The 26,478-nt window shown below is 42.8% G+C and overlaps 1 protein-coding gene across 3 annotated transcripts; it reads right to left on the bottom strand.

Moving 5' to 3' along the window:
• Nucleotides 1–15,442: 15,442 nt before the first annotated feature.
• Nucleotides 15,443–24,974, bottom strand: TCEANC (transcription elongation factor A N-terminal and central domain containing). 3 transcript variants are annotated; one of them, XM_046674102.1, is made up of 3 exons: nt 24,913–24,974; nt 22,135–22,264; nt 15,443–16,749 (listed from the first exon to the last, which is right to left on the bottom strand). In XM_046674102.1, exon 3 carries the CDS (start codon nt 16,739–16,741, stop codon nt 15,680–15,682), a length of 1,062 nt encoding a protein of 353 aa, XP_046530058.1. In that variant the 5' UTR covers nt 16,742–16,749; nt 22,135–22,264; nt 24,913–24,974; the 3' UTR covers nt 15,443–15,679. The 3 variants fall into 3 exon arrangements, with proteins under 3 accessions (XP_046530058.1, XP_046530057.1, XP_046530059.1); XM_046674101.1 differs by having other exon boundaries at nt 24,801–24,963; XM_046674103.1 differs by lacking the exon at nt 24,913–24,974 and adding an exon at nt 24,501–24,789.
• Nucleotides 24,975–26,478: the final 1,504 nt, after the last annotated feature.

Genomic DNA, 26,478 nt, shown 5'->3' on the forward strand with positions numbered 1-26,478 from the left:
TGAAGTGTTGCTCTTCCTGCCTCCCTGTTGCCATGTGTCTGAGTACACAATGCCCATTAACAGCTTTCTTGAACTTTTCGGTGTAAGAGCTGAGACCACTATTGCGCTCACATAACCAGCTTCTTATCCTCTCATCTCCTCCCATCATCCTCATCCATGCAGGCATAAATAATCCAAGCTGGTGCAGGCTCCAGGCCACAGCACTAGCGAGGCTCAGCCTAAACTCAATCTCTGATTGGATGAAAGTGATAAATCCCTGATACCTATCTGCCTAACAGAGGACAGAGAGAACCCCCAGTGGTGGAAGACATTATCTGAAGCATTTATGTTTCATTTATACACAATGTCCAGCATGCAACAAAAAATATGAGACATGCGAAGAGGCAGCAAAAAGCGACTACTAATCAAGAGAAAACAAAATGATAGAATTTAATGTCATGACAATTTGGATGTATCTCAGGAATGCAAGAATAGTTTAACATCAACAGTTTAAAGGGAAAAAAACATACAATCAACTTAATAGATGAAGAAAAAAACGCATTCAATAAAATTCAACACCCATCCGTGATAAACAATCTCAGCAAACCAGGAACAGAAGGGAAATTCCTTAACCTCTTAAAGAATATCTACTAAAATCCTCTACCAAGAGTCATTCTTTTGTTTTTGTTTTTGTTTTTTTTTTTTGAGGAAGATTAGCCCTGAGCTAACATCTGCTCCCAATCCTCCTCTTTTTGCTGAGGAAGACTGGTCCTGAGCTAACATCCATGCCCATCTTCCTCTACTTTCTATGTGGGATGCCTACCACAGCATGGCTTGCTAAGCAGTGCCATGTCCAGACCCGGGATCCGAACCGGTGAACTCCGGGCCGCCAAAGCAGAACATGTGCACTTCACCACTGCGCCACTGGGCTGGGTCCCCAGACATCATTCTTAATAGTTACAATCTATAAGCATGCCCTTTAAAACAGGAAAAAGATAAGGATGTCTTCTGCAACCCCTCTCTTCAACATTGCACTGGAGGTCCTAGCACACAGAAGTGAAAGAAAACAAGTATGAGGATTGCCAAGGGAGAAACAAAACTGTATTAAACACAGACGATATGCTTAGAAAATCCAAAGGACTCTACAGAAAACTTATCATTCAAAGAGCTTAACAAGGTGGCTTGCTGTAGACTGAATGTATGTGTCCCCTCAAAATCCTAACCCCCAATGTGATGGTATCAGGAGGCGGGGCCTTTGGGAGGGGATTAAGTGATGAGGGCAGAGCCTTCATGATAGGATTAGTGCTCTTATAAAAGAGATCTCACAGAGTTCCTTTACCCCTTCTACCGCCTGAAGACTCAGTGAAAAGAGGACCATCCATGAACCTGGGAGTGGGCTCTCCCCAGACAGTGAATCTGCCCGCGCCTTGATCTTGGACTTCCAGCCTCCAGAACAGTGAGAAATTTCTGTTGTTTACAAGCCACCCAGTCTATGATATTTTGTTATAGCAACCCAAATGGACTAAGACAGTAGCTAGATAAAAAAATGGTTAACAAAAATAAATTTCATTTATACAACCAACAAACATAGGATATATAAATCAAAAAAAGATACCAGTTTCAATAACAAAGTTATAAAATATTAGGAATAAATCTAACAAGAGAAATGTGAAGACCTTCATGGAGAAAATTAAATGTGGTGCCTGAAAGGACTAAAACTGTGCTGTCTAATATAGTAGCCACTAGCTACATGTGGTTACTTAAATTGAAATATAAATCAATTAAATTAAATAGCATTCAGGATTCGGTTCCCTAATCAGAGTAGCCTCATTTTCAGTGCTCAATAGCCAACTCACTAGACAGTGTAGATATAGAATATTTCCATCATCACAGAAAATTCTATTGGACATCACTGGACTAGAATATGTCCATTCGTCTCATAAATTCTTAATTGGAATACAATTATGTATACTACACTGCTTATGTTCTACCCCCATAAAGGGAAGCATGACTTACTGAGAAATACACATTAGGAGTTGTAAGGTTTTCTTATCTTCTGAGAGTTCTGGGGATTATTTGCCTTTTTGGGGGGGCGGGGGAATGGATTTTGCTTAGCATCTGAAGGCCGTTCTGATGGTTAGGTAGCCAACTATTTTGTGAGTCTTTTCATTATAAAAGCCCCAAAGGCCAGATACTTATAGATACTTGCTCTTACAAAATCCTGGCAACAAGGATACAGGCACGACACACAAGACTGGCCAATCAGATACTCTCTTTGAAGATCTGAGTCTTTGGCAAGCAACACAGAGATGCTGGAAGAGCTCAGAGTTCATTCTGGCAGGAGTAGTGGTGGCCTCTGGTATCTAGTGACCACAAATGTGCCAGTGGGGATGAGGCCAGTGGCAGTATCTAATACCTAGTAGTGACAGCACCTTAAGCAGGCCGTTCATGTTCTCAATTCCTGCTGTTCCTGCCCACTGTTCAAACTCAGTACTCTCCCCTTGCCTCTAAGAGCTACCCAACATCTTCCCAAGAAATTCTTTTTTTTTTTTTTTGAGGAAGACCAGCCCTGAGCTAACATCTGTACCCATCTTCCTCTACTTTATATGTGGGATGCCTGCCACAGCATGGCTTGCCAAGCAGTGCCATGTCCGCACCTGGGATCTGAACTGGCGAACCCAGGGCCACCAAAGTGGAACATGTGAACCTGACTGCTGCACCACCAGGCCAGCCCCAGAAATTCCTTTTCTAAGTTAGAAGCAGTTGATGTCTTTATCTGCAACTACAAACACTGAATGGTACAAAGTTAGAATGTGTCTTATAGATCATCTAGTGCAAGCTTACTGTGATTCATAATATAAATGCAGGTAAATGGAATTACACTTCTCAACACTTTTGTATTAGTCAGCTTAGGCTAAGCTGTGCTGTGGTAAAAAAAAAAAAAAAAAAAAAAAAAAAAAGGGCCCTCAAAATCTCAGTGGCTTACAAAAATAAAGATTTCTCACCTTAATGTCTCTTATGAGTCAGCTGTGGTTCCATTCCATGTCACCTTCCCTCTGGGCGCAAGCTGATGAACCTGAGCTCACGAAACAGCCCCTGTCTACTATATTGCAGGTCTCGTTGGTTGAGAGAAAAGAGACCAAAATAATACCCCTGCTGGCTCTTAAAGCTTCCTCCAAGGAGCGACAGTCATCATTTCCTCCCATGTGTCATTGGCTAAAACAAATCACACATTGGGATGTACAGTCCTTCTAAAGAGGGGCCCTGTAAGTCACATGGCAAATCTGATTTGAGTGGTGTGGTGTTTTAGAATTGTCCTACTGGTTGGGTCATCAAATATTTGAACAATAATACAATCTGACACAACTTTTATGACTCAGGGCTTTGTTTCATTAATTTGGTAAGTTTCAAATTCCATAACATGAATGAAATAAATTTATTTGGAATAAATTATTTTTCTGGAGATTGGGTTTGAAACATTAACGATAGTAACATTTGATCAAGTTTATTAAAGTCAGATGCAGTGCTTCCAAAGTGTGGGGTGGAATATGCAGAACAGAAACATGTATGGATTTATATTGAAATTCCACTCTAACTTTAAGTACAAATCTATTTTACAAAATTGCATTAAGCATTTCTTATGCCCAAAGTTAACCTTGGGGCTTTGAGGGATACAAACATAACTAAGATGTGCACAGGGAACTTGATGGACAATTAAAGGGGAAAAAAAACGTCCACAAACAATATAAAGCAGTGATAAAATAGAGGAGAGATAAATTAGAGAAAATTCATGGGATGAGCTAAGCGTGAAATCCCCCCAGCCTAGAGAGAAAATGGAATTGCGTGAGGAAGGGACTACTTTACAACAAGCCATACAACTCAAATGCACAATAATTTTATACCATAGGGTATGTGTATTAGCGAGGAGACATGCGGGGGAGGAAAAACTGACCTAACATGTTGCTAAGAATTCCTAATTTTAGTCCTTACTAAAGACGCTGGCTATCAGTCTTCACTAAAGGCAATGGTTACAGTGATGAAATTTGATTGAACTCATCTTTGCCAACTAAATTAAGAAACTAGGGGAAAATATCCATATTTCCTTTTTCTTAAAGAAAAAAAATCTTATGACCTTTATCTTGTAGGTAAGAGTAGGGGTTTTTTGCTTTCAAAATGTCAAGTTTTGCATGTGGTTGATCAAAAATAATTACTGACACAAAAGTCTGAAGAAGTGTAATTGTGATAGATGTAAATGTTAAATTATTTATGTAAATTCAGTTAAAGCTGCCCTTTAAATAAAGGTCGGGACAGTGCCTTTGGTTAGTAAAATATGGTTTACTTCTCGAGTTTTAAAAAAACAATGCATGTGAAAGAAGCCAGACACAAAAGGCCACATACTGCATGATTCCACTTCTATGAAATGTCCAGGATAGGCAAATCCACAGAGACAGAAAGTAGACGAGTGGTTGCCAGGGGCTGGGGGGAGGGGAAATGGGGACTGACTACCAGTGGACACCGGGTTCCTTTTTGGGGCAATGAAATGTTCTGAAATTAGATAATGGTGATGGTAGCACGACTCTGTGAATACACTAAAAACCACTGAATGGTAATGAAAATAAAGAAATGCACATGAGCTTAAAAAAAACTCCTAAGTTGCAAATAGTGTTTATATATGTGATTTAGGGATGATTATTTTTGAAGAGCCACTTTTAGAATTACTGACATACAGCCAAGTACAGTCGGTAACGCATAGATAATTAAGTCAACAACAACCACAAAATTACCCAACTCTTTCAACTCTATTCCTTATTAAATACTTGCAGGGTCTTCTGGCAAGTAAACCAATGAACAAATCGACTTTTATTTTTAATCTCCTTTTCCTTATTTATTTCTAGTGACAATGCCATTGAACACTAAAATACAAAACAGCACACAAGAAAGGGAAAGGTTATAAGACAACCAGACAATTATCTATAACTAGAGTCTGAGCATATATGACCTAAGACTTTATAGTATATATGAAACTCACTCAGTGGTACTACATGGGGAAGAAAAACTCAAAAATATTCTGGGGGAAAATATGTTCTCTCTTATCCAGTTCTCCATTCTTTCCACTCTCAAATTATTTTGCCTGTTGTAAACTACGATCATTCCCTCTAAACTTGTTTTTAATCCTTTACATAAATGTACCTATGTACTGATATGTCATATTCTTGGATCTTCTGGTTTTCTTAAATGTGTTAATTCAATAAATATCTGTTGAAGGCTTTCTATGTGCTAGGAACTGTTCTAGGGGTTCTGGATGAGCCGTGAACTAAAAAGACAAAAATCCCTGACCCTATGGAGTTTACAATTTAGTGTGGGGGGTGGGAAACTGACAATAAACAATATAAATAAGCAAAGCATTGTATTTAAATGGTGAATAAGCTCTACGAAGACAAAATCCGAAAGGGTGCCAGAGGATGTCAGAAACAGCCAGAGAAAGCCTCCCTGCCTGAGTTGGTATTTGAGCTAGGGCTTGAGGGAGGTAAGTTATCGGGACTCTGGGGTAAGAGCATTCCAGGCAGAAGCACCAGCCACTGTAAAGGTCCTGGCACAGTGTGCCTGGCACACTCAAGGACCAGCAAGGATGCCAGTGTGAATGAGTGCAGGATACAGCAAGGGGGAAAGCAGCAGGCAAGGAGCTGGGAAAGGTAGCAGAGGGGCCAGATAGGGAAGGCTTAAAGACCACTGTAAGAACTTTGCCTTTCTCTTAGAAACAGGAGCCCACTGAGAATTTTGAGCATGAGGGGGGAGACATGATCTGATTTGCATATTTCCCAGGATCACTCTGGCGGTTGTGTTGGAAGTATATTTAGGAGACAAGAGAGGAAGTCAGGCAACCAGTTAGCAAGGTATTGTGGTCATCCAGATGGGGGATGATGCTGGCTGAGACCCAGGATGGCGGCAAAGAACATAATGTGGTCAAAATTTCTGGATATTTTTAACAGCTTTATTGAGGTATAATTTACATACAATAAAATTCACTCATTTTAAGTGCATAATTCAATGATTTTTAGAGCGTTTGTGCAGAGTTTTACAGAGCTGTGCTGCCATCGCGACAATCCAACTTTAGAACATTTCCATCACCCCAATAGGATCCCTTGTGCCTATTAGCAGTCACTCCTCATTTCCCAACCCAAGCCCCAGGCAACCACTCATCTACTTTCTATCTCTATGGATTTGCCTATTCTGGACATTTCATATAAATGGAGTCACAGAAAGTGTGGTCTTTTGTGACCGGCTTCTTTCACTTAGCAAATGTTTCCAAAGTTCATCCATGCTATAGCATATATCAGTACTTCATTCCTTTATATTATTGAATAGTATTTCTTTGAATGGATAGACCGTATTTTGTTTATCCATTCACAAGTTGATGGACACTTGGGTTGCTTCCACTTATTAACTATTAAGAATAATGCTTCTATGAACATTCACATACAAGTCTTTGTGTGCACCTATGTTTTCATTTCTCTTGGGTATGTACTAAGGTGCGGAATTGCTGGGTTGTATAGTGAATTATTGCTTAACTTCTTAAGAAACTGCCAAACTGTTTTCCAAAGTGGCTGCACCATTTTACATTCCCACCAGCAACATACCAGGGTTCCAACTTCTCCACATCCTACCCAACACTTGTTATTTTCCAGTTTTTTGATTATAGCCATCCTACTGGGTGTGAAATGGTATCTCACGGTAGTTTTGATTTGCATTTCCCTAATTACTAACAATGTGCTTATTGGCCATCCCTGTATCTTCTTCGATCTTCTTTGGTGAAGTGTCTATTCAAATCTTTTGCCCATTTTTAAGTTGGGCTTCTGGATATATTTTTGGAATAGAGCCAAAAGGATTTGCTGATTGACTGGAAGTTCGATGTAAGAGAAAGAGAGAAGTCAATCATGCCTCCAAGGTTTTTAGCTCAAGTTATGTAAGTATGGAGTTGCCATTAAGTGGGGAAGCAGAGTTGGAAGGAAGATCAGAAGCTTGCTTTCTTTTAATTTTTTTAATTTTTAATTTTTTTAAAGATCTTATTTTTCCTTTTTCTCCCCAAAGCCCCCTGGTACATAGCTGTATATTTTTAGTTGTGGGTCCTTCTAGTTGTGGCATGCGGGATGCCACCTCAGCATGGCTTGATGAGCAGTGTCATGTCCATGCCCAAGATCTGAACCGGCAAAACCCTGGGCCACCGAAGCAGAGCGTGCGAACTTAACCACTCAGCCATGGGGTCGGCCTCAGAAGCTTGCTTTTAAACATTTTAAGTTTGAGATGCTTATTAGACATCCAAGTAGAGTTCTCCATTAGGCTGTCAGATTTATGGGCCTGGAATTCAGAAGAGAGATGCAAGCCTGAAGATAAAGAGAGTGAGGGGCCAGCCCAGTGGCGTAGTGGTTAAGTTCACGTGCTCCACTTTGGCAGCCTGGGGTTCACGGGTTCGGATGCCAGGCGTGGACCTACAACACTGCTCCTCAAGCCATGCTGTGGTGGCGTCCCACATACAAAATAGAGGAAGACTGGCACAAATGTTAGCTCAGTGGCAATCTTCCTCACCAAAAAAAATTTTTTAAATAAAAAGATAAAGAGAGGGAATCATCAGCATATAGATGGTATAGAAAGCCATGGAACTAGATAAATCAACAAAGGAGTGAGTGTAGACAGAGAAGGTGTCCAAGGACTAAATTCTGGACACTCCAAAGTTAAGAGGTCAGGAAAATAATGAAGAAGCAGCACATAATATTGAAACAGAGTGGCCAGTAGGAGGGAAAACCAGAGAGAGCATAACCTACTGCAAGCCACGTGAAAAAAGTGTTCTCAAGAAGAAGGCAGGCGTGTCAAATGTTGCTGATAGGTTTCAGGGCTGGGAATTATCCCTTGGATTTAGCAACACGAAAGGTGGAGTTGGTTGGTGACGGAGACAAGTGGAGAGACCAGTGTTAGCTAGGAGCTTGGGCATTCCCTCCAAAGGTAGAAGCGGGAAGGCAGAGTTCATAGGCCCCGTTGCTGTGGACAGGACAGTATTTCGCAAACTGCAATATGCGAAGGCATCACTGCGGGCTTTGTGGAAATGGAGATTTGAATTCAACAGGTCTAGGATGGAGCCCCTGTTTCTGTATTTACTCCCAGATGCTGCTGCTGGTGGTGCTGCTGCTGCTGATCCCAGGGCCACGCTGTGAGGAGCGAGAGCGTAGGGCTGATTTTATCAGCAGTTATTAACTGTTTCTTTTCTGAGTACGGATCTAACCAGGAACGTAAATGTCAACTGCTGAGTTGATTCTAGAGGATTTTCTATGTTCCAGGGACTTGATATTATTGATAGTGCAGCTCAGATCTGTGGCTTGAGAAATGGAGAAGAAACATAAGGGGCCACGATTGGGGATTGCCGCTTTAGCCTGTTTGCTGGCGGACTGAAAGACGGAGGGGCCTTCTATGCAGTAATGCAAAGGCCAGGGCCCAGCCAACTGCCTGGACAGAGGCCACTGGATGACTCACTTTTATCTGCCAGTGGGAACTGGCGGGGGCGACTCCTGGAAGGCCACTTTGACGAAGACTGCCATTATTTCTGCATTATATGTATGAATTAATTGGGACACTAACAGTTCAGAGTGACTCACTGACATAAAGATCCGATACAGCTCCTGTCTCCAATTCCTTCCCTCACTTCATCTGCCTTTTTAAATAACAGCTTTATTGAGATATAATTCACAGAACACACAATTTGCCCATTTAAAGTGTACACTTCAATGGTGTTTAGCACGTTCTCAGAGCTGTGCACCCATTACCACAATTTTTGAATATTTTCATCAGCCCAAAAGAACCCCCGTGCTCTTTAGTCATTGTCTCATTTTTAAATGATATTGAAATCCACGAAAATGTCTGGCAGCTTTCTGCTCAGCAATTTGTGAGATTTCGCAAAGCTGGGAGTAAGGTCCATCTGTTGCAAGAAGACGAAACTGCAGAGACGGAAGTCCTCAGTCTGAGAAGACACTAAAGATGAGACGACGCGGCCTGGTGCACTCAGAGATGCTGACACAGTCCACTTAAACCTGGCAGTTCTTTTCTGTCAAACATGGGGGCACGTCCACTTCAGCTTGCCCCGCCAGAGGTGTGCACGGTTCCCCACCGTGGGCCAGAGCTAAGCCGAACACTGACTGGCCGAGCCCTGGCTCTGCTGTGGGTGGAGAAAGAAAATGGAAACTGGTTTGCAGCTCTGTGTCATTCACAGACAGGCACATTAGGTGGCATCCAGCCAGATGACCCGGGCCTCACTGGGCACCCTTGGAAATGTCTTAATTTTTCGTTTCCATCCACAAAGATAAATTTAGCAAATTATGATATCATTTTGATGATTTGAAAGCAGCTGCTGGGAAACTCTCTCTATTTTATATACATTTTGAAAGTGAATATAGTCCAAAAATAGGTTTTCAATGAGCAACATTTTAGTTTGCTTATTAATTAGATCTGTAACTTTTCCATGGCTGTCTTAGATTTTAAAAAAATATGTGTCATCACTGGCAAAAGATTAATGACTACTTGGGACCTACTCTTATTTGTACCTTGTTTATATTTGAAAAGAAAGCAAGAATACGTCTGATAAATTTATTTTAATTCTATTTTTTTTTTTACTTTTCTGTAGGACGCTTGCAATAATTTAACAACAGATGCAAAACAGCTTGGCTATTTGGACATAATTTATTGCTATCTGTGTTATATAGTTTCCCTAGGTCACACATACAGAGAATGAAGATATTAAGGCCACTATATTTTATAGGAAATGGTATTTGAAACTGCATTTATATATCTACAGTCTTTAAATTTATAAAAAAAAATCAACATATAAATGTCCCTTAGAAAGCTGTATGTTTTTATATTTTAAAATTTAAGTATTTTAAAAATCACTTACTTTTCAGAAAACCAAATAAACCACATGGGTGCCACAAGAAGGTTCGGGAAGGTTCCACTGTGTCAGGAGAGCTGGCAACCCATGTCAGGTGTTCCTGACTGATTTCTCCATCAGAGGGAGAAGCGCACAGCACCGGGCCAAGGTGGAGTCTATAAACCACATGCTCCTGTCGTTGCAAAAACAAACCACAACTTAAAAACAGTTGTACCTTGCGTGGAATTAACAGGAAGCCTGGAGGTTTCTGGAAGCAAACTGGTATGCAATAAACCCCCCACGTGTTTTATTATGAGATCGTCTTGGCTTTGTCTCTGTGTATCCTTGGGCAGGTCACTTAATCTCTCTCAGCCTCAGTTTCCTCACCTCTAAAATGCTGGCAGGGTAGTTGTGAAGTTTAAATGAGATGCTGTATATAAAGTGCCAGGAATCTAGCAAATATGGTGATGGGACATCCTTGCCCTCTTCCTCTGCTTGGCCAACTTCATCTCAAGACTTACCCTAAGGGTCACAGCCTCTGTGAAGCCCTCCCAGACTCTCCCAGGTCCCCTGCACCCCTGCCTCTTCAGTTGGTGTCTCTCTCAAAGCTCTTAAAATGTAAAATGATTGCTAGCTACCTCGCATTGGTGCTTTCCCTGCATTTTGTGGGTCCCGAGGCCTGGGACGGTGTCTTTTCTTTTTTTTGAGGAAGATTAGCCCTGAGCTAACTGCTGCCAATCCTCCTCATTTTGCTGAGGAAGGCTGGCCCTGAGCTAACATCCATGCCCATCTTCCTCTACTTTCTATGTGGGACGCCTACCACAGCATGGCTTTTGCCAAGCAGTGCCACGTCCACACCTGGGATCCGAACCAGGGAACCCCTGGCCGCCGAGAAGCGGAATGTGCACACTTAACCGCTGCGCCACCAGGCCGGCCCCTGGGACGGTGTCTTGATCATCTCTTTGCCCCCAGCACCTGGCAAAGCGTAAAGCAATGTGCAATCATTACTGCATAGAATTTCTGACAACACATAATCAAACATCTCTGGAAATCTAATTTTAAATAATAATGCAAATAGGATTATATGAAGTTGTCCTCGGTTCTCCCTTCGGATTGTGGGCTCCTCTGAAAGCAAGAAGGCACCTTCTATAATCTAGGTACTTCCAGTAAATACCTCTGAGAGATATAAACATATTTTAGTAAAATCTTTTGCATTTGCTGGGAAGTTATAAATAACAAAGCAATCTGACCTAAAAGATGAAGGCCCAGCCTTGCAAAGGCAGTGGAGCGATACCAGCTGCAGGCTTCCTGACTGGTATTTAGAAAGGGTAATTGGGAATGAAAAGAGCCTCTCATCACAGGAAGAGCTCCACGAAGAGACAGAGCTGCAATTGTATCCAACTTTTTATCTAAAAAAAAGTAACAGGGACAAAAGGAGAGTGATGTGGGAAAAGCCACGAAGAGAGCGCTGCTACAGTCAGGTATAACAACTGACGCTTCTGTCCTATGCAGTTACTCCCCGTGGCCATGGCAACCAGGATCCAGGCTATACTGTGTTGTGCTGAATTTCTGTGCCGTTTGTTATTTTTTAGTATGGACCACAGGTAGGGAATTTAAGGTTGGTTGTATTTTATGAAATATTCATTTGCAAAATTGCCAATGTAGGGAAGGAAAACAATCTGCTTTCTCCTCTCCATCTAGGTTCTCGGCTAGGGCTCTGTAACAAAAGACAGAGTAACAAGAGGAAAGCATACACATTTAGTTAATTTAAGTTTTATGTGGCATGGGAACCTTCACAAGGAAATGAAGACCCAAAGAAACAGTTAAACCTGAGTGTTTTTATACTAGGTTTGGTGAAGAGTGGAAATTCGTGGGAAACTGTGACAGGACAAAAGGGTATGAGCTAAGGGGAGCAAACTGGGGGAAACGGAGCAGGGCCTCTTCCTTGAGTCCTCTCGGTGTCCCTCCGCCTGCGGAGACAAGGGTGCTCCTTTCCTCGGAGATGCGGGGGGGGGGGGGGGGGACCTCTCATGTGAGACTCTTATGACCTGTCTCAGGGGAGAAGGTCGAGGTCAGAGAATCCTTCCTGCACACGCCATTTCTCAAATTCCTTCAGCTAAAAATATTCAATATGCCAAGGTGCCAGATTTTGGGTAGTGTGTCCTAAACCCCATCACCAAGCACTTCAACTATTAGGATACAGGGAGACCAGTGTTTGTGCACTCTTGATTGAAACCAGTTACATGACATTTGGACCATTGCTATGGCCACCTAACGGGTGTCCCTGCATCCGTCCTTGCTTTCCTCCCATGTAACTTAACATAGCAGCCAAAGGGAGCCTTCCTAAAAGTCAGTCAAATCTTATCACTACCAACTCCCTAGCTTCAATGGCTTCCCATCAGGCTTGGAAAAAACCCCAAAGTCCTTCTCATGACCAACCAGGGCCCTCGGGAAACCGATGGCTCTTTGGCTTCACCTCTCATCCTTCTTCTTCCCCTTGCTACTGCGCCTCTGCTCTGGTGGCCTCTTGCTGTACCTTGTCTGTATCAGGCACCCTCCCCTCTTGAGGCCTTTGCACTTGCTGTTCCCGTAAAAATGATTTTAAATTAAATGAAAGATCCTTTACCCCATGAGCAATTTTAAAGAAAAATCCTTTCTTCTTAGGGGATAAGACATAGGATGTGCAAGAATTATTATCTATAGTTAGAAAATGTAATGCTGTCTCATTGACCAAAAGAAAAAACCCCACTCTTTTCTTATCTCCAGATGCAAAAGTCACAAAATTGATATGAAGTGAGAAAGACTACCCAAATTTTTATATCTTGGAGAGTAAAGGAATTTCCATTTCAACTTTTATTTGTCTGCAAATTTAGTTTGCAAAATTCCAGTACAAATAAAAACTACCAAACCCTCCCCAGCTCAAAAATACCCCAAACCAAAAAATAAACACTGTCATGAACTAATCACACTTGGTTTTCACGTGCTGCGCTCTTTTATAACCACTGAATAGTTTTTAAGATCATTCCAAGTCACATGAAACCACATTTCGTGAAACTGGAAGTTTTAGGTGACTTGGCAAGTTTCTCTTTAAAAGACTAAGATGTTATATCGCAATAAGCAGCCCTGGGAAGCCACAGGGAGAAAGATGTCAAAATAGAATTCACACTTGATGGCCTCAAACCGATTTCTTCAAAACCACTTGAAAATACAAACACGTTTTAGTGTTCTGTACCTTTTGGAGAATTCTGTCACGAGGCAAGTTAGGTATACATACGGTTAGGCCTTAAGAGCACCAACAGAGGAAATTAGGAGTTAGGAGAAAAGAACTGGTGAAAATGTGTAGCTTTGTAGATAACTCAGAAGTAAACTTGTTAAAACTATAACAACCATTAACATTCTATGAATTTTTTAAAGAGGATGAGTCAGCTATAATCACACAGAAGGCTTGTTGTGTTTAAACAATTATACAGACTGGTTAAACACTGTTTGCAAAGGCCTCGAAGAAGTCATTTCCTCTTTATTTATTAGAGAAATGTTGGTAGATTCAAAGGCTGAAGCGATCGACTTCCGCTGAGCGATTAATACCTGTTTTTACATAAGCAGAATTGGGACTTCAGACCTAAAGGGGTTCAGGGTATGCCACTCCAAAATACGCCATTCTGGCATAAGGATCATTTTGAGCTGAAAGCAACTGAGAAACAGCAGACACAGGATCAGCTCTCTGCACTCCCCCCCACCTGCCTGAAATTCCCCTTGTGAATTCCCTACCAGGAAGAGGGTGGCAACCTTATCACTGGAGACGAGATGGCAGCGAGAAGAGCCTACACAAACAAACCTTACTAAACAACTATCATCTTCCATTAGGCTCCCCCATATATCTACCTTCCCCCAGTTTGCTGCCCCTAAAAGCCTAAAGCTCTTTTCCTTTGTCTTCTTACTTCTCTACAAATTTATTTTTCTTTGTTAAGATGCTATATAAGCCCAAGTTCTAACCACCCCTTCAAGTTACTCATCCCTGAGTTTCTCCTGGATGTATCATGCTGCACATGTTAATAAACTATTTTTCTCTTGTTAATCTGTCTTTTGTCAGTCTAATTTGCAGAGTCCCAGCCAGAGAGCCTAGGAGGGTTTTTTTCTTCCCCTTTAGACCTAAACACACGCCCTTGAGAACATGAAGACTCCTCAACATCAGAAACCAAATGTTAAAGAGTTTCTATACCCTGGCGAACTTGTGCGAAGAAAAAAACCACAAGACTCCTTTGACTAAGCACAAGGACTTGAAACAAAATTCTAACCGTGGGGTGAGTTATAGGGTAACTTTCGTGGTTCAAGGGAGATCTGTAAAGTGAGAAGAGAAAAGAGAGGGGAAACTAACAAAGCTCTAGTTACCCAATGTTAGAGCCTCAAGACGCTATTCATTTAGTCCCACATCTCCAGGAATACATTTCTCAGAAGTCAATATTGAGGCAGTCTCAGACAGTGAATTTGGAGGAAGAAAATCTGGGAGCAGCTCAAGTTGAGCCACTTATTGTTGTGTAGCTTGGGCAAGTCATGGCACCTCTCTGAATCTGTTTCCTCATCTGTAAAGTGTACCGAATAAAATGCTTTTCTTAGAGCTGTGAAAAGGATCGAGGGCCTATCTGTGAGTAGTTCTCAACCCTGACTGCATCTTAAAATAACTTGAGGAATTAAGAAATGTTGATGCCTGGGTTTCATCCCATAGTTTCAGATTTAATTGTTCTAGGGTGGGCCCTCACCATCAGTAGGTTTTCAAAGCTCCCCAGATGATTCTAACAGGCAGCCACTGCTGAGAGCTACAGGCCTATTGCTAAAGCAGCACTTCTCAAGCTGTCTTGAACAGGATCACATGGGGGTCCTGCCAAGATGCAGATACAGATTCCGATTCAGTGGCATGGGGCCTGAAAGTCTGCATTTCTAACAGCCTCCTAGGTTATGCTGAGCTGCTCTCAACCATACTCTGAGTATAGCAAAGTACTACGCGGCCACAAAGCACAATACAAATCATCATCCACTCTCCCTCCGCAAACTATCGACTTTCAGTGATAGTGGTGTGAGCTTCGGCAAATGACTTTCTTTCCTTCTTCTTCGGGTTAAGAACAGTGTGCAGAGGGACCCGACCCGTGGCCAAGTGGTTAAGTTCACGCACTCCGCTTTAGTGGGCCAGGGTGTCACCAGTTCAGATCCTGAGCGCAGACCTAGCACCACTCATCAAGCCATGTTGAGGCAGTGTCCCACATAGCAAAGCCAGAAGGACCAACAACTAGAATATACAACCATGTACTGGGGGGCTTTGGGGAGAAGAAGAAGGAAAACATAGGAAGATTGGCAACAGATGTTAGCTCAGGTGCCAATCTTTAAGAAAAAGTGTGTATAAGATTTTTAAAGTGAGCATAAAGGGGTTGTACAAATAAAAGGTATCACTCCAGGGGGTTAGGGGGTGGGCAAAATGGGTGAAGTTGGTCAAAAGGTATAAACTTCCAGTTATAAATAAGTCCTAGGGAGGTAATGTACAGCATGGTGACTGTAGTTAATAATACTGTATTACATATTTGAAAATTGCTAAGAGAGTAGAGGTGATGGATGTTGACTAGACTAATTGTGGTAATCATATTGCAAGATATACAAATATCGAGACATTATGTTGTATGCCTGAAACTAATATGTCAATATCGCAATCAAAAAAACCAACCAAACCAGTAAGACCTCAGCACCCACGTCCCCTCAAAAAGTACATCACTCATTATCTGTTGTTAAGAGAACATATATTTACAATTATAAGCACACCCACTTGCTATGGTACCACTGCTCCCCACATTCATTACAAATTACATAGGTCATCATTTCTTCATCTGGGTTTGAATTCCGCACCCAACTTGGAAGGAAAAGTGTTCCTCTGGCGATTACAGTGACTTGGCAGTTGAATTTCTCACAACGCCTGCATTTTATTTTCTTGGTCTGTGAGCCCTCCATCACTTGGGGAAGGTGATGTTCCTGTATGCAAGATTCTGTGTAGCAGGCTCTCAACTGCTTCAGTTCCTTGCTTGCCATTTCCATGACACTCATTTCAGCAAATTCTCTTGGAGACATGGCCCCAGACAGCAAGTTTTCTTGTAAGTGAGAATTTTTGGGGTTCTTCAGATTGGCAACTTTGCTTCTGATACAAGTTTTATATTTTTTGAGGTTCTTTGAATAAAGGGCAAAAACGTGCTCTTCAATTTCTCTTGCGAAGTTTTGCCATAAATCAGCTTTAGGCTGATGTGTGGAAGAACTAGTTAAAGCTTCATAAAGAAGCTGTGTGCATTTAGTTCTCACGGGCACTGCGGGATCCAGCAACTCACTGGATCTACTGTCAGTGGATTCAGGGTCACCACCCCTGAAATGCCCTTCCTTAGGTTCCACTGGACCGGAGCTATTTTCAGGCACAATCATTTCAGTGGCTTTTGCCATAACATCTTGGGATGATAGCAGAGAATCAGAACTGGAGACGCCCAATAGCTCATCCTGACTGGGGTCATGAGAAAGGCCTGAATTTTCTTCTTTATTTCCACCCAGAGGGAATAATTGAGGGCTGTCCCTTGGTTTGAAGTGAGTATCCTTATACAGAGCTTTCCAATCCTTCAGCAAACACTTGGCTTTCTTTTTCAAAGCCACCGTGGGGCAGTTTTTGAGGACTCTGTACACAGCCCTGACCACATCTGTCTCCTGGAGATGCTTCTTAGTCACACACAGAGTTTCTAGCTCAGTAAGGTGGTTGCCAAGATCCTCAAAATTCCTTTTAGCCATCAGTTGCTCAATAAGGGAAGCTCTGGCAGCTATCTGGTTCTTGTCAGACATCTTGACAGCTGCAAAGAAAAGAGAAAAGAGGTTTCCATTTTCTGAAGCTTGCACTTGCCAGTCACAGTTTCCTGACAGTAGCATAGCACTTCCTGCCAGTTACCTCCGTGGTGTTTTCTGAAAGAGTTATGTAATATAAATGGGTACAACGTGTTAGAAAATGGAATCTGCGATGTGTGTGATTTAGTTTCAAAAGTTTGAGCCTCAGCAGTTAAAGCAAAAGCAGCACTGCAAATGGCTTCTGCACGAACAGGTGCTTAGAAGCCTGCTGGAGGGTCTGCTGTAGCTTTTTCCATCTCTCATTTCACAAACCAATGATCTTTCCAGATGAAGATTAGTCAATTCCTTTGGATGGAATTTGGTGATCATGCTGGGAGGGAAATCATGCCAGTGTCAACAACAACCGGGTCAGGCTGAGCGAGGCCGGACTATTTCCCGCCCTTGTGCAGCTATACAAGTGAACTCCTTGCTGATTTTATAATCTTCAAGTGAATATAAAAGAATGAGAACCAGGGCAAAAAGAGGATGCTAATGTCTCAAGGAATCTAAAGAAATCGTGAGATAGCACAGGTTGGGAGGCAGCCGGAGCCAGGTCTGACGGGCCCCAAAAGTCAAGAGGCCACACTGTGCTGACATCTGAGTCGTCTGAACAATGGGGTAAAGGTTGAGACTAAGCGATCCAGATGATTTACGACTTTGGACTAACTGGTCCCTAGGCCAGAGTTCGGTTCCATTAACTCTTTCTTTTTTTAGCTTTTAGGTGTAAAAAGTTGCTTGATGATTATGTCTGTGTGAATCTCAGCCTGGGCAGGCAAATGTTTCCTTTATCTATTTCTATTTCTCTGCATAATGTACATAATCTTGCCTACCTAAGCCCTTGGATCTATAGCTGCCTGTCTGGTCTAAATGGGAACATAAACATCTTGATGGCAGGGGCCCTGTCTTTTCAAAAATCCATAGCCTCGGGGCTGGCCCCGTGGCCGAGTGGTTAAGTTCGTGTGCTCCGCTGCTGGCGGCCCAGTGTTTCATTGGTTCGAATCCTGGGTGTGGACATGGCACTGCTCATCAAACCACGCTGAGGCAGCGTCTCACATACCACAACTAGAAGGACCCACAACGAAGAATATACAACTATGTACCGGGGGGCTTTGGGGAGAAAAAGGAAAAAAAAAAAATCTTAAAAAAAAAATCCATAATCTCCCATTTTATAGCACTTGATATTAAATAATCATTCCTGCACATACACAGGCTAACAACACTGAAGCGATCACAGAATTAATGCAGTGTTCCTAGAAGCCATATGATAAGTGCCGTAAAACATAACGTCCTTTTAGTCAGGAATTCTACTTCTATAAACTTACTTTAAGGAAATAAGAGATGTGGGAGCTGTAGATGTAAGAATTTTCTTCAAACTTAGAAGAGACTGGAAGGTCTCAAATAGTTAAAAACTTATAGTACACTCCCAGGATGATGTAATAATACAACCATTTAAAATCATGTTTTTGGAGAATATTCAATGGCATGGGAAAGTAGTCATAACATAATGTTAGGTGAAAAAATCAGGATATAAAACTATGTAGATGAAAGATTAAACAGAAAGTTATCATATGATTCAGCAGATCTACCCAAGAGAAATGAAAACATATGTCTACACAGAAACTTGCACACAAATGTTCATAGAAGCTTTATTCATAATAGCCAAAAAGTGGAAACAACCCAAGTGTTCATCAACTGATGAATAAAAAAATCTAGTATATCCATACAACGGAATGTCATTCGGCAATAAAAAGAAATGAAATTCTGATACATGGAGGAGCCTTGAAAACACTATGCTAAGTTAAAGAAGCCAGACACAGAAAATCATATATTGTATGATTCCATTTATATGAAATGTCCAGAATAGGCAAGTCCACAGAGACAGAAAATACATTAGTGGTTGACTAGGGCTCGGGTGGAGCGAGCGAAATGAAAAAGGGGAGTGGCTGCTAATGGGGGCAGAGTTGTTCTTGGGGGGAGGTGAAACTCTTCTACAGCTGACTGTGGTGATGAGCTGCACGACTGCGAAGGGACAAAAAACCACCGAGGGGTCCACTTTAAACAGGAGAATTGTATGGTATGTAAATTATATCTGAATAAAGCTGCTATTTAAAAACAACATATAGAGTCTGATCCAAAGTTTATTTAAAAATCATACAAGAAGAGAAAAGGCTGAAAATAGACACACAGAATTCTAAACAGTGGCATTTTCTTTTTCCTTTTTTTTTTTGCTGAGGAAGATTCGCCCTGAGCTAATATCTGTTGTGTTCCCAATCTTCCTCTTTTTTTAGCTTGAGGACAATTAGCCCTGAGCTAACATCTGTGCCAATCTTCCTCTATTCTGCATGTGGGTCGTCACCACAGCGTGGCTGACATGTGCTGTAGGTCTGCGCCCGGGATCTGTACCTGCAAACACAGGCTGCCAAAGCAGAGCATGCCAAACTTAACTACTACCCCATGGGGCCAGCCCCCTGGTATTTTCTGAATGGCAAGATTTTAGTTGATTTTTGTTTGTTCTTTTACTCTTCTCTGTATTTTCTATGATGAGTATGTATTATTTTCATAATCAGAAAAGTTACTAGTCTAATATAATTTCATGATAAACCATATACATTTAACATATTTGCTATTGAAAAACAGTATGGTAAATGGATCGGTCAACTTCTACCTTCCCTCTGGAACCAGAATATCGTCTCTAAAAGGTGCTACATCACCTGTGGCTTTGCATCCAGATTAGCTTTCACAATTTCCGCTGAATCTCCCCTCATTCTATCCCAGAACATGAAGCGTTATGTACCCTTGGCCACAACTATGAGATTCCTACTGGTTTCCTGCTGGGACAGCTCAAAGATGGCCAAGATTCTGAGTCTCGCATTTTTACCACCAGAGGGTGCTGGAATGTAGAAACCTGGATAGTCATTTTTCTTTTGTTAAGTCAGTTAACAGTCTCCTAGTGGGCCATCAATTCAGGATCTTAAGAGGCTATTTGTCTAATTATCAAGAGTCAGGACTTCAAAATCATTATTTTTCCTTTCTAAAATTCCATCTTTAAAGACTGAAAACAGTAAAAGAGATCTTCCTAAAAATCAAAGGCTCCGTAAACAAAGAACAGGCAAGACAGCACAGAAAAAGAAAAAATACACGCCCTGAATTGCTAAACATTTCTCTCGGAATTGTCTGCCCGAGATCTTGGGACCTGGAGGAAGTCAAGCTGCAATGTCACAATAAGGCCTCAGGCTGCTTAAGACCCTTGAGCCCTCTCCCACTTGTTGGAAAGTTTCCTAACAAAAAAGAAATATTCACCCTGCCTGCATTCTATATTCATTCTATATGCATCACTACCCAGAAATCAAGATTGAACTTTGCTGGATGTTGGCAAAGTGGTTAATAAGAGACTGGTCTAGTGAGCCCGCAGGGAGGTTAGGCAATATTTAACTCCGGTCAGAATTTCTCATGGAAGGGTCAGAGTTTCAAGGGGATTCTGAAGGGGAACTGAACTGTAGCTCCAGGGCCTCAGTGCGATGGAGCAGCAATTTGTCTCACCAGCAAAACTTTTTCTTTACTCATGTAAATCTAAAGAACTCGATGTATTCATGTGTAAGCACTTTGCACTTCATTTCCTAGCTCCTTTTATTTACCTCTCCTCCATATTTATTGTTAATTTTTAAGTGTGGTAAAATACACATACCATAAAATTTACCACCTGAGCCGTTTTTAAGTGTATGGTTCAGTGGTGTTAGGCACGTGCACATTGTTGTGCAACCAACCTCCAGAACTCTTTTCATCTTGCAAAACAAACTTTGTACTCATTAAACAACTCCCCATTCCTCTCTCCTCTCTCCCAGCCCCCCGCAACCACCATTCTACTTTCTATCTCTATGGTCTGACTACCCTAAACACAGTCCAAGCCCTTCTGCAACTGGCTGATTTCACTTAGCAGAATGTCCTCAATGTTCACCCACGTTGTAGCATGTGTCAGAATTTCCTTCCTTTTTAAGGCTGAATAATATTCCATTATATGGATAGACCACATTTTCTTTTTCCACTCATCTGTCGATGGACGCTTGGGTTGCTTCTGCCTTTTGGCTATTGTGAATAACGCTGCTATGAATTTGGGGGTACAAACACCTCTTCGAGATCCTGCTTCCAATTCTTTTGGGTATATACCCAGAAGCGGGATTGCTGGATCATGTGGTAATTCTATTTTTAATTTTTTGAGGAAGTGCCATGCTGTCTTCCATTCTCCATATTTTAAACAGCATTTAAATCCTGTCCAACTTTCTATTCCCCCTGTGGGATAATCATGTGGATACACAGCATTTATGCCCCAGGAGGGTATAATGTGGAAGCAACTGGGATACAAAATTTTGAGAACTGCCATAAAAAGACAAAGTAAGCTGTGTGTCCAGTTTAGCATTCCACATAGTTCATTTGATAAATATTACATATCTGGTACATGAAAGTCTCTCTCTTGAAGTGGTCGACAGCCCAGTGGAAGGAATATAGACAAGAAACTGGCCAATTACAACACTCATGGTGTCTCTACAAGGGTAGACACTGGCCTGCTAGGGCACACAGATGGGAGGAATACTGAAACTGAATCTAGGCTTTCCAGCATCTGGCCAGCTCTAATTGCTTCTTCACTGCCCTCACTCCAATTCACACCACTCTGTTAGAACATCCTCTAGCACAGATCTCAGCAAGATATTCCCTCATTTTCCCACGTAAAGCCCTTCAGAGGCTCCCCTCTGCTCTCAGGATGGAGCCCAAGGTCCTCGGCCAGGTGATGACAAGCACCCTTGCAGCCTCCTCCGTGGCCCCTCTGAACCACAGACAGGCACTGCTCATTTCACAGCTCTGTGCCTTTGCTCCAGCAGCTCCCTGAGCCTGGCCCATCTCTCAACATGAGGGTCAATCCTGGTGCAAATCCGAATCAGCTGGAGGAACTACACAGCAAATACAAAAACAAACAATGCCGGGGCTCATCCCAGATAGAATGAATTCGAATCTCTGAGGGTGAGCCTGGGTATTTTTTCAGCTCTCCAGATGATTCGGATTTCAACTGGAGCTGCCACCACTGCTCTGTGCACACAGGCCTAACTCCCCTCCCGCAGCAGGCCCGTCCCAGTTATGCTGCCGGCAGCCCACAGACAGCTCCCATCCAGCTCCTAGACTGAACACACCGAATCTCTCCGACTTCAGATTTTGCCAGATGAGGCCCATTAAATCAGGAAATATTAAAAACACCTGCTTGCACAACTCACCTGAGACCCTTCTCTACAAACGGCAACTGGTAATTGCAATGTTTTAAGTGTCATGACGCACCCAATTCCCCATTCCCTCATTCCCTCACTTACCTCTGAACAGCAGAAGGCGGCGTACATTTATTGAGCAACTCTACATGCCAGACATACTCACGTCATCTCAATCCTCACAGTAACCCTGAGACAAGTATACGGCTTATCTCCATCTGACAGGCGAGGAAACCTGTTAAAAACATCAAATATTTGCAGTGTTTTTTCATGGTGCTTATATTTAAAAATTTTTTTATTGTCCACCTTCCCCACAAGACCGTAAGAATGTTTCATTCCCTGACGCACACCTGGCCAGGGCCTACTGTTGCTCAACAACGAGTTTTTGTTAAATGAGGGAAGAGCATCCAGGATGCTCTCTCCCTTCTCTGCTTGTGAGCTTCCTTTCTTTTCACTACAGACCAGCTTGCTTGTACCCACTGCACCTATGCCCAGTGCCCCTCAGCTTCTTGCACAGGAGACCAAACTCATCTCAATCCCAGTTCAGAAAATCATTTAAGGGGCTGGGCCCGTGGCCAAGTGGTTAAGTTCGCGCGCTCTGCTGCAGGCAGCCCAGTGTTTCGTTGGTTCAAATCCTGGGCGTAGACATGGCACTGCTCATCAAGCCACGCTGAGGCAGCATCCCACATGCCACAACTAGAAGGACCCACAACGAAGAATATACAACTATGTACCAGGGGGCTTTGGGGAGAAAAAGGAAAAATAATTTTAAAAATCTTTAAAAAACATCATTTAAAAAATTGTAGTTCAAAAAAAAAAAAAAGCATGGTGCCTACTGTGGGCTAATCCAGTGGGCTCCAGGAGTCAAGCAATTTGGGGACAAGGAGGGTCAAGAAGGTACATGGGGGCTGGCCCCGTGGCCGAGTGGTTAAGTTAGCGCGCTCCGCCTCAGGCGGCCCAGTGTTTTGTGGGTTTGAATCCTGGGCGCGGACATGGCACTGCTCATCTAAGCCATGCTGAGGCAGCGTCCCACATGCCGCAACTAGAAGGACCCACAACGAAGAATATACAACTATGTACTGGGGTCGGGGGGGGTTTTGGGGAGAAAAAGGAAAAAAAATCTTAAAAAAAAAAAAAGAAGGTACAGTTCTGGGGCTGGCCTGGTGGCATAGTGGTTAAGTTCATGTGCTCCACTTCAGTGGCCCAAGGTTTGCAGGTTTGGATCCCAGGTGCGGACCTAGCACCGCTCATCAAGCCACACTGTGGCCGGCATCCCACATAAAATAGAGGAAGATTGGCACAGATGTTAGCTCAGGGGCAATCTTCCTCACATATACACGAAAATAAATAAAAGAAGGTACAATTCTTAAAAATAAGGGGTATTGAGCACGTTGGGTAAGTTTCTTGACCATTCTGTGCCTCAAATTTCCTTATCTACAAAACAGGAGAAATCCAACATCCTATAATTAACATGAGCATTAAATGAGAGTCCTTACAATGTCCTTAGAACTATACCTGTCACACAGTAAGACTGCCTGACAATTACACAGGCCTACAAGGACATATATCTACAATACCAGGAATTGTTCTACAGCGGGAGTTGGCAAACTTTTTCTGTAAAAGGCCAGACAGTAAATATTTTAGGCTTTGCAGGCCATCCAATCTCTGTATGGACGACTCAACTTTGCTGCTCTTGTAGCAGGAAAACCAGCCACAGATACTACATAAATGAGTGGGTATGGCTTTGCTCCAGTGAATCTTTTCTCCAAAGACTGGCAGGCTGGATTTGGTTGCAGGCCATAGTTTGCTGACCCCTTTCTAGAGCAATGCTGTCCAGTGAAAATATAACGCAAGCCACAGATATAATTAAAAATTTTCTAGTCGCCACATTAAAAAATAAACAGGCAAAATTCATTACATTTTATTTAACCTAGTGTATCCAAAATACAGCCATTTCAACATGTACTTGATATAAACAAATTATTGATATTTCACATTCTTTTTCATGCTAATTCTCCAAAAGTCACTGTGTTTTACACTTACTGCACATTTCAATTCGGACTAGCCACACCTATGTAGCCAGTGGCTACCATATTGAACACCACAGTACTAGAGCATATGCTAATCTAGGTAATGCTAAGATACACATCTATATCCCTAGCTTCTGAACACATATCAAAAACAGTTTATGCAGGGCCAGCAAGAGTAGGCCCTAAATATCTGTTGACTGAATGCACATAAAAGCTTGTAAATATTAACCAATACTACAGTATAGGCAAGTTGCACAGATCTAACTTAAACCCTGGGAAGGAAAGAAATTTCCAAAAGGTGGTAACAAATCAGCGCTAACCTAGATCTGTTTAGATCTTCAGATCTAAGATCTAAAGAGAAATGTTAAGTGTCTAGCCTTAACCCACATACACCTCTCCGGTTACACAGAAAGCCCCTTCCTCTATGGAGAGAAATGATACCAAATGTTGGGAGGGGCGTCGCAGTTTCTGAACAGCCACTCGAATCTGCGCTGGGGCCCGTTCACGTTATAATGATCCCTAGCAAAGGTGCAGCGAGGGGAAGGGACCAGCCCAAGGGCCCACTCTGGCCCGGGTTCGGGTTCCAGTGGGTGGGGCGGAGTGACAGGAAACGCGTGCTGCAAGCCGGCCCGGGGTGACAGCCTAGCACCAAGCACAGAAGCAGCGGCGGCTCCGAGGAATCTGCCCACCCCGGCGACCTTGGCTGGAGGAGGGGCGAGGGGAGGGCACGTTTCGGCCTACCCGGCCCAGGGCGCCCCGAGAGCCTCCCCGAGCAGGGGTGGGCTTTCACTGGAGACAAGGGCCCGCCGTTCAGCCGAGGCAGAGACTCCGGCGAACCCGGAGCGAGGCTCACCAACAAAGGCAGGCGAAACCCGGTAGCCCTCGGCAGCCCCCGTGTCCGGAGAGGACTTCCGGGCCTCAGGGCGGGACCACGAAAGCTCAACCAATCCAAGCTCGCAGACTAGAGAACACGGGCCTGGGAACCAGCGCATGCGTGTGAGGGAAATGGCGCCTGCGCAGAGCGATCAGCGGCCGTGGGGACGCCTCGCTGCAGTTCCCAGCGGGAGGGCGTAGGGCGTGGGGCCTGACAGTCCGGCGCAAGGGCCTGAATTCAAAGAAACGAACTGCCTTATGTTTTTGAGCAGCAAAGGTAGTTGAACTACTCTACAACGTACCCTTTCTGCTTCCAGTCAAGCAGCGCTCAGCTAAATATAGACCAAAAAAAAGTGAATTATCTATTTATTAAACGCAGTAGTTAATCCAACAAGTGTTTATTTCACGGCTAACATGTATCAGTTGATATGAAAGTAATAGACATTCATTAAGTAGCCACGTGCATCCTGCACTTCTGACCTGTACACATTCTCTCCCTGCTGGGGCCAATAAAAACGAAACGATGGTAGAACTAAGAGAATGTGGCAGCCTTCTGTGCTGATCCCCTGCTATAAGGTAACTTGGAAGAAGGTTCAAGAAAGCAGAGCTTTGCTCTGGATTGGATGCTGCTAGGAAGCAGGGTGATTCTGTGACTCAACAATGTAATAAACCTTACCTAGAAGGAAGGAAGACAAAACCAAGACTAAAGCTGTAATTAGTAAAGAAGCAGCAGCAACTCAGTGTTAAAAATTTGAAATACTGCAGGTCTATGCTGAATATAATCTAAGAGACTTTAGTTTCAAAAGCCTGTGGCTATAAGATTGTTTCTATCACAAGAACAAAGTAGGACATCTGTGAATCAAATTTATTGAAAAAGGCTGGGCTCTGTGTGATAAGTAAGAAGAAAGGTTTTTTCCCTCACCATTCCCTTGAAACAAGCCCTGTTGGCTCTCTTCCCTGCCCTTTGGCTGCTCTGGGTCTGGTACTTGAGGCTTGAGCAAATCCCACAGCTTTTCCAGTCACTTTCAGGTATAAATAAACAATTTTAGGTCGTTAAAAAGCCCATCTAATCTAATAAGAAAACTTCAACTACTCAGCCAATTCAAAGCTCTGACCCTCCCTCAGCTCAGGTGTGATCTGTAACTCCGTGGAACAGCAAAGGCAAAGACATGTGGATCAGTTTCTTCACTCGCCTTATTGCATCCTTTCTCCGTTTCCTCCACTATTTTCTGGTCTCTCCAGGGTGAGGGCAGGGGGAGGAAGAAGTGATGAAAAGGCCTTTTTTGATTAGTGTTGTGTGTTGAATGGTGGCCCCCTCAAAAGATGGATATGTTCACTTCCTAACTTCTGGAACCTGTGAATGTGACCTTATTCAGGAAAAAAGGGTCTTTGTAGATATAATGAAGGATTCGGAGATGAGAGCATCCTGGATTACCCCAGTGGGCCCCAAATCTGATGACAAGTGTCCTTATGAGAGGCAGAAGAGAAGACACAGAGACAGAGGTGAAGGCCACGTGAAGACAAAGGTGGACATTGAAATTATGCA

Source organism: Equus quagga, chromosome 10, assembly GCF_021613505.1.
Source record: "Equus quagga isolate Etosha38 chromosome 10, UCLA_HA_Equagga_1.0, whole genome shotgun sequence".
In the NCBI taxonomy this organism is placed as follows: Eukaryota; Metazoa; Chordata; class Mammalia; order Perissodactyla; family Equidae; genus Equus; species Equus quagga.

Excerpts from the sequence above, each read along its gene's own strand:
- TCEANC (XM_046674102.1), bottom strand. The coding sequence starts at position 16,741 with ATGTCTGACAAGAACCAGATAGCTGCCAGAGCTTCCCTTATTGAGCAA.